The sequence below is a fragment of the Urocitellus parryii genome, chromosome 10 (genome assembly GCF_045843805.1).
Source record: "Urocitellus parryii isolate mUroPar1 chromosome 10, mUroPar1.hap1, whole genome shotgun sequence".
In the NCBI taxonomy this organism is placed as follows: domain Eukaryota; kingdom Metazoa; phylum Chordata; class Mammalia; order Rodentia; family Sciuridae; genus Urocitellus; species Urocitellus parryii.
This window is the reverse complement of record NC_135540.1, coordinates 67,550,281-67,558,700: the sequence shown is the minus strand read 5'-3', so window position 1 is coordinate 67,558,700 and position 8,420 is coordinate 67,550,281. Positions and strand designations below refer to the sequence as shown.

Here is an 8,420-nt window from a genome sequence, read left to right as displayed (position 1 = left end):
TAATGAAACTTAACAGAAGACAACAAATAATTTTCATTAAAATGTGAGGGTAATTCATAGAAAATTAAAGCAGAATTTAAGAATGTTTGTGAAGAAATAATATTCTTAGGTAGGCAATTATGAGTAAGATAATCATCAAAATAGCCAAAGTCACATGATTCTTCCACAAACCCCAAGGTGAGAGATCAATGTTCTGCAGTTCCAAGAATTCTTCACCAGAACATCTGAAATTAAACACAGAAAGAATGTAACTTCATTCCTAGAATCTATGAAATTTTAGTCAATACAGTTGCTGTTCCTTAAAGACATCTCTATGCACACAAAATCTTCAATAATTATCCCTTCATATATAATACCTATGAATCATTAAATAAATCAAAGGGGTATACATATCCTACATATTTAAAAGAGGAAGGGAAGTAGGCTTAATGAACTTGGCCAAGTTTATAGTCACATTAAGAACCAAATTTCTAGCTTGATCAAATTCATATGTTTTTAAGTATCTAATGCTGCCCTCTTTAAAGGGCCGAAATGATTATCAAGTGACCTTTCACTTACTCCTGATAGGGAAAACTGTGGCCTAAGTTATGACACCTATGCCCCTTCTTAAGATAATCAAAGTTGTTTGCAGTTCTGCTTATCCTCAAGACAACCTTCCTAAAAACATAGGCTAAGAATTCTAAAACCAGGACCAGAGAAGAGCAAGGGCTTCCAGCCAGAGTTATGTTTGTCAGCTGTCACTCCAATATTATGATGAACATCACAGATGCTAGGGTACAGGATATTACCTGCAGGCCCAGAAAACAGACTCAGACCTGAAGTACCAGCTGGAACAGAGCAGAATGGAGCATTCCTGCCACAGGTAGAAAAGCACCTAATACTAAGACAGTATCAACTGTGCAGCCACAGTTATGGCCTGTTGTCTTGTGCATCTTGGCATTTAGAAGTTCCTAAGATAGTCATGGCCTCCCTCTGCTAAGAGGAGCTTCTTCCTTCCTCTTGTGAAGATGAGCCTATGTAAGTGTGAAGCCTGTGGTGGCTCCTCCTTATCTGGTCCCACATTTCCAACCACTGCATTCTCCCTAGAAGCCTGGTGGTGACTCTATGTTACAAAGACACCACACCCAAATCAAACCAAGGAGAGCAGGCAAAAATAGAAAATCTCTTTTCCTAGAGGATTTTCCCATTAGTAATTCAAAATACAAAATTGTCTTATTACTAAGAATTATTTCTAAGTTATTTGAACATCCAAAAGGGATTTAAAATACCAGTATTCTCTTTTCTTTCATTAATTTTGTATTGACATCAAATGATTAAAAACAGTAATAGAAAAGTAAAATATAAAAAGTACAAAACAAGATCTTCTCATTTCACTAAAACCAGCATTTCTATTTTAAGAACTTGATGCAAAAAATGAGAATTCCTTCTTGACTTGTTGAAATATGTGTTTATTCACTAAAGGACATAACCATTGATAGGGAGAATTCCAAGTCAGTCTCTCTCTCTCTCTCTCTCTCTCTCTCTCTCTCTCTCTCTCTCTCACACACACACACACACACACACACACACACACACACATACAAACACACACACTCTCTCTCTCTCTCTCTCTCTCTCTCTCTCTCTCTCTCTCTCTCACACACACACACACATAATGTGAGCAGAGGAAAGGACTAGATCCAGATCTTAATGTTACCCCCTTTATGTTACTGCAGCCCTGTTAATGCCTACTGTGGTCCATGGGCTGGGCTGACAGCACAGAATCCATACATCCAGAGACTATAAGCTTTGCTAAACTATCAAACAGCCTGTTTCAAACTCAAATGCTCTAAAAACTAAAAATCACTCAAAAACTGAAACATTAATTTTCAACAGGCCCCCAGTGAACATTTCTATACAAAAACAATTTGGACTGTAGCATAATACAAGTACAACATGTTCACATGCATTAGTGCACAATGACTCACTTTATGAGGGAGAAAATATAGGCTCAGAAAGGTTTGTTGACCCTGAAAATTCTTGTTCCAGCTCTAATCCCAGGGGACTCTCTATATCTCATCATAGTAATAATAAAGCCTCTTAAGACATTGGACACAAACTTACATTACGTAGTTTGGACAGTTATTTCCATGTGTTATATTGAGGGCTTGACAGAAGTATCGTCCCAAAAATTCATTATGCTGCAAAGCCTATGTCACACAAAGGAAAATGCAAGGTGGTTTTAAAATTTCAAAACATTTTCAAAGAATCATAACAATTAAATCTTCAAGTTCAATCTTTATTGTTATTTCCAAATATATACAAAGTTGCATATTCACAATATATCACAAATTAACTAATTTACCTGGAAATTAAGAGGCCTAAGGTTGGGATATTCCTTCCAATTGCCAAGAAGGGAGATCTCTTGGTAGATCACCCCATAGCCCCTTCTTTCTTCTCTCTTTAACCTGTATAACCCTATAATCTTTATAACTAAAATGATGTAGTATTGCTCCATGAATATTGCTGACTTATGGTAATGATCTTTTCTTGTTTTCATCAAAATCACTTGTAGAAGTTAAATCTTGGTTACACTGTATTAAGACACGGTTTCTTTGGAGTTGATTCCTTTGCTAGAGCCATAGGGCTAGGAGTGTTGTTTAGCCTCTTTGTTTCTCATAATTTCTCTTTAATCATAAGCTAAGTATCCCAGTCTCCCATCCTCTCATTTATTTCCTTATTGAATGGAAAACACAATGTTTTTCATCTGTTATTCTTTCCACTTTACTATAAGATTTATTCTCCTCACATTTCCTCATCTGAAACAACAGGGTGACTGAGGAAAACCCCAGATGACTCCCTGACCTTGTGCTAAGGGATAATAGGAAATACTCCTCCATTGCTCCTGGAAGGAAATTCCTGGTGGGGGGGGGGTGTCCTCAGGTCATGTCAGGGGAAGTGAGACCTATAGGCTTTATTTTCACTGTTCCCCACCTTGGGCACCTATTCACAATGATAGTCAAGGACAACTTACTGTAAAGCCATAATAAGGAATGCTGAAGTACTGAAGCCACATGATCTGAGGAGCCATGCTTCCAAAATACAATTTCAGACCCAAAAAAATCTACAAAAAAGCAAAAATCATGAATTAGAACTGGTCCAGGGAATTTCATGAGGAATTCTAGAGAAGAGCATCTTCAAGAATGCTATAACCTTCTAAATATTTCTAGTAGGAACAACTCTTGAAATTCTTTGACCTTGCTCTAAATATTATCTTCCTTTGCATGTGTAAACCTCACATGGCTAAGACTGTTTAGGGTTTTAATTAATGAAAATATACTCTAGTCTATATCATAGATTTCATTTATTTGGAAGATCCTTAATTGTTAATACTATATTTTCATGTTTTTCTGTACTTGCAAACAATGGAAGATTAAGAAATACATTCATTTCTTGGTATCCAAGGAGACCAGCTCAAGTGTACTCACATACATAGTTACTCAAATCTGTAGATCTCAAATTCCATTATTTTAAAAGAGCATAGTATTTGCATGTAATCCCAAGCAAATGCTTTATACTTTAAATATATGTGTCCTTTGCATTTTAAATCATCTTCATATTTCTTTTACCTACTATAGTATAAATGTTGTATATGTAGTTTATACTATATATCTATAACCATATAAACTATGTAGTTTAGGCAATAATAACTAAAAAAGAAAATGTACATATCCAGTACATACCTAATTATTGTTCTGTATGTTTTTCATCTGTGGTTGTTTGAATTTTCTAATGCAGAACTCACTGACACAAAGAGCTGACTACTGACTATTCTAAGTATAACACCAAGGTGTGTTGCCCCTAATGATCCTGAAAATCTAGGAACATATACAAGAATGTTCCTGAGCTTCACATACACCTCTCTATTTCCATACAACTGTAAGATTTGTTATTTACAAGGATTTGCTTTTTGCGTCCATGACATTAATAATAATTTGGGGTTCAGAATTGTAGGCTTCAGGTTTCCCAATGCCTAGAACTTATAAACTTTATATTGTGGTGTAGTACAGCAGAAAACATGGACAATCCCTCTGTTTAAAGCTATGAAAAAGTGATATTGCAATGCAGATTCAAGAAGGAGCGCTGGAGATGAACGAGAGGCCCACATAACACTGGCCCCAACTGGGGTGAGGTGAGCTGGGATTTGCACAATGGTGGCAGTGCCGTGGTGTGCCTGCGTATATCAGACTTGACCGACCAGAAGTGCCTGGTGTATAACATGACATCTCTGAGTGAAGTAAAATTTTACGACTGGCTTTTAAAATTCTACACGAAAACTTCCAAATCACAATCAATGTATCAAATAAATCAAACAAAACATCTCTATTTACTGAAGGACTTTTTTTTATAGTAGATGAAATACAAATTAGACATCATATTGTTGATGGTATATATTGGCAGTTGACAAATTCAGAAATTGAACTAAACTTTGACAAGAGTATGTGTAAGCCATGCTTTTATGGTTGCCTCAAAATGAACCCCAAATTATAGATAACTATGCCACATTAATAAAAATAACTTTTTTAAGTGTTGTATATGTGCCATTCAAGGGCATCTCTTTCTATTGTACCAGAAAGGATGCTGTTTAGCCGATATTGTGTGGGGTGTGTGGTAATAGGCTCTGTTTATATGTTGATTCATCTATGTGAGTGCAAATTTTAGGACCATGAAAGATTATGACTTTGTAATCATTTTCTAAAAAGATGAAACAGAAACATATTGATATTAGGGATTCTCAGGAAGCCAGACAACAGGTGACCTAATACTATGGACTTTAGAAATTTCCAGTAATTTTAAAACATTTTCAAATGTAAGAGGCATCCAAGTTAGACCCCCTGTAACACTTCTCATGGAGCTTCACTTTCACCTTGGGGAATAATGAATCCAACCAAACCAGCTCTGCTGCTTACACAGCTGGCAGTTCTCTAATACCAGCATGAAAGGCAGGTAGACAGCCTGTGGTTTTTGCAAGGGAATCAATCATTATTCTTGTTTTTGAAGTCCTAATTTAAAAATGTTCATAATCACCAAAAAGTCTTTTTTAAAAGCTCATTAATAAGGACATAGCTAAGATAAGTAACTACATGAGAACACTAGCAGAAAAGCCTATACAGAAGCAAGGAAGAAAGTGGTACATTCTTTAATGTAAACTATAGTTCAGTCTATGGATTCCTGAAACCATCAGATTCCCACATCCAGAATCCTCAAAACAGACTTTTTCATGACAGGAAGGTGTCATAGAAACAGGGGGAAAAATTCTGTCCCCAGAGAAGCCCAATTCACACTCACCAACATAAATGTAAAATAGATGTTCATGACCCGTCCTGTTATAGTTACATCACTATGATTTATTCCTATGGCCAGTGACATGGAAATGGATGAAAAAGCCACCATCATGAGGGTAAAGATCATGATGAAGAAAGCCTCCACCGCTGGTTTTGATCCTTAAAGAAAACAAAGGATAAGTTTAGCTGTGTAGCTCCCTGTGTATCTGGAACTGTTTATAGTGCCAATAACACTACAATATCCTGAGAAAGTAAGATCAGAACAACAAAAAACATCACTCACATGCAATAAAATTTTACGACTGGCTTTTAAAATTCTACACAAAAACTTCCAAATCACAATCAATGTATCACTAATTGTGTCACTAATTTCATTATTTCTCTTCATGCGAATGAAGGGTAGCCATCTTTATAACGTAAATCCCCTAGCATAATCACCACCACGTGGCTCTGTGATTGGGCTGCCAAGCTTCTTAAATTTCTTTATAATTATCATGAGCTGATGCTCTGTATTAGAATGGTCTGAAGATTTTGGAACATCTGTAAGAATACTGATAAGAAGTCTACAACTCTAAGATTCCATGCCTAATTCTCATAGCACACTTATTATTTATAAAACTGAAGTTTCCAGCTCTATTAGTGGTTATAATCCTGTGGTGAGTTGTCAAAGAAAATTCGTGTGTGTGTGTGTGTGTGTGTGTGTGTGCATGTGTGTGCACACACACACATATCAGAGAAACTTATAGAAATGATAATTCAGTGATCCTGGTGTGAAGCCAGAGCATAATGCACAACTGATTCTGTTCTACATCATCAAACAAGTAATTTTATTAAATCAATAGATCCCAAAGTCACCGTCTTCCTCTTGTTAGAGTAGGAGACAGGGAGAAAAGATATGCATACATTGTTTTTTTTCAATCTCCTTCTACATATCTCTGCATATCATAGATATTACCTGCCTGTATATATTTTTTCTCCACATAGAGATACATGTAGCAAGATATAGAGAAAACAAATACAGATAGGCAATAAATATCCCAGCTTCTCTAGCACAGTCTCAAATAATTCGACAAATGCTTTCCATGTTTGAGCATGACACATGGCATCCTTCAGAAAAAATATAGTTCCGTAAATACATTTTAAAGTTCAGTTGGGAAAAAGTCTAGAAAAAGTGTCCACATTAATCAGCTAATTTAGAGAATATACCATCAATACATGATTCCTTATAGCTTGTTTTATAGTTTTGGGAACCAAAAGCGTGTTTACAATGAGAAGTTAACATCTCAACATATTCAAGGCTAGAGACACATCCCCTTTGTCTTGTTACTTACCCACCATGAAGTATACTATAAAAGTAAATATAAAACTTGGCAAGAACCTCCTGGCTAGTAAGTCAGATAAAATATTTCCAAGGAAATAAGACGACACCCTGTAGTATCCACTGATGTGCTCGTGTCTGCAGAACAAAAACACACACCACACACCCCAGATTAGTCCAAGAAGGCACAGCCCAGATGAGATGCTGCTGTGCAGACTCCTGCTGCCCCCAGGTCTGACACTGCAGCTGCCCACAAGTTCCAGGCTGACCCTCCCCCCATCCTTCTCCTTCTCAGATGCAACCTCCCTGGGGCATTAGCCCCATGAGGCACTTGCTGTGACCCTCTCATGACAGCACCCCTCCTGCTGCCACCCACTCTGGCCCATATCACCCCTCCAGGGACAGAGTCTGCATCTCCTCACTCTCCTCAGAGCCTCTGCTTCTGCTGTCAGGCTGGCTCTGCCTGATAAGCAGCACTTCAGGGGCTAAGTTCAGTGGTAATGGAGGCTTTTCTTCTCTCCACTTCTGAGTGTGAAAGTAACATTGTTAATTTCCATGGCCCTCAAGTAGATTCAGATCACTAAATTTGTTTACTTCTCTTTTGTTAAAAAAAAGGAAAAAACTTCTTCCTCCCATGATCCTGCCTCCAAGTGCAGCACTGTCAGCAATCAAATCCTCATCTCCCCTCTTCCTGACACCTTTCTTCCCTAAATTCCAAACTCTTTCACCACTGTCTTCATTCCTTTCCTCTCTGGTGGGTGATTCCTGTCCTGGGCATTAAAGCCTGGGTAAATTTCCTCCATTGTTGAAAAATACAGGGAAAAACCATCTTGCTCTTTCCTGTAAGGCTGCCCTCTGGGTCTCTTCACTTTTTCTTTGATCCACTCAGAGCAATGCTTGGCCACATACTTTGTCAACTTCATATCCCATTTCTAATTTGCTGCTTACACCTCTACTTAATCTCTACCAAAGACTCTGAAAAATTTCCTTGGGAGGGTCATTATGACCTATTTTTTTCCTAAAAACTAAAGATACTTATTAACCCCTTTATTCCTTGTTTTCTCAGCAGAATTGGGATTTGATGACCATATCCTAACCTTAAAATTTCTTTTTTCTTTGTAGCAGGCCCCACACACTCTTGACATTCTATCCCAATTGGGACTGCTTTTTCTCACTTAATATTGGTAATCCTTATATAGACTTTGTGTTTTACATGGTAAATATGTATAATTTAAATGTGAATTTGAAAACATAAAGAACACAAGGGAGATTGGCAGCCACTATGAAGTCAAACAACAACAAGTGCTGGCGAGGATGTGGAGAAAAGGGTACATTGCTGGTGGGACTGCAAATTGGTGCAGCCAATTTGGAAAGCAGTTTGGAGATTCCTGGGAAAGCTGGGAATGGAACCACCATTTGACCCAGCTATTGCCCTTCTTGGACTATTCCCTGAAGACCTTAAAAGAGCATGCTACAGGGATACTGCCACATCGATGTTCATAGCAGCACAATTCACAATAGCTAGACTGTGGAACCAACCCAGATGCCCTTAAATAGATGAATGGATAAAAAAAATGTGGCATTTATACACCACGGAATACTATGCAGCACTAAAAAATGACAAAATCATGGAATTTGCAGGGAAATGGATGGCACTAGAGCAGATTATGCTTAGTGAAGCTAGCCAATCCCTAAAAAACAAATACCAAATGTCTTCTTTGATATAATGAGAGCAACTATGAACAGAGTAGGGAGGAAGAGCAGGAAAATAAGATTAA

General features: G+C 37.5%; 1 protein-coding gene across 1 annotated transcript in view; it reads right to left on the bottom strand.

The window, feature by feature from the left end:
* Positions 1–2,099: 2,099 nt before the first annotated feature.
* The window catches only part of LOC144257152 (broad substrate specificity ATP-binding cassette transporter ABCG2-like), a 91,360-nt gene continuing 85,039 nt past the window's right edge, over positions 2,100–8,420 (bottom strand). Inside the window, 4 exon segments of the mRNA XM_077803117.1 lie at positions 2,100–2,189; positions 3,014–3,103; positions 5,329–5,483; positions 6,656–6,780. Coding sequence (XP_077659243.1) covers positions 2,100–2,189; positions 3,014–3,103; positions 5,329–5,483; positions 6,656–6,780 — 460 coding nt within the window.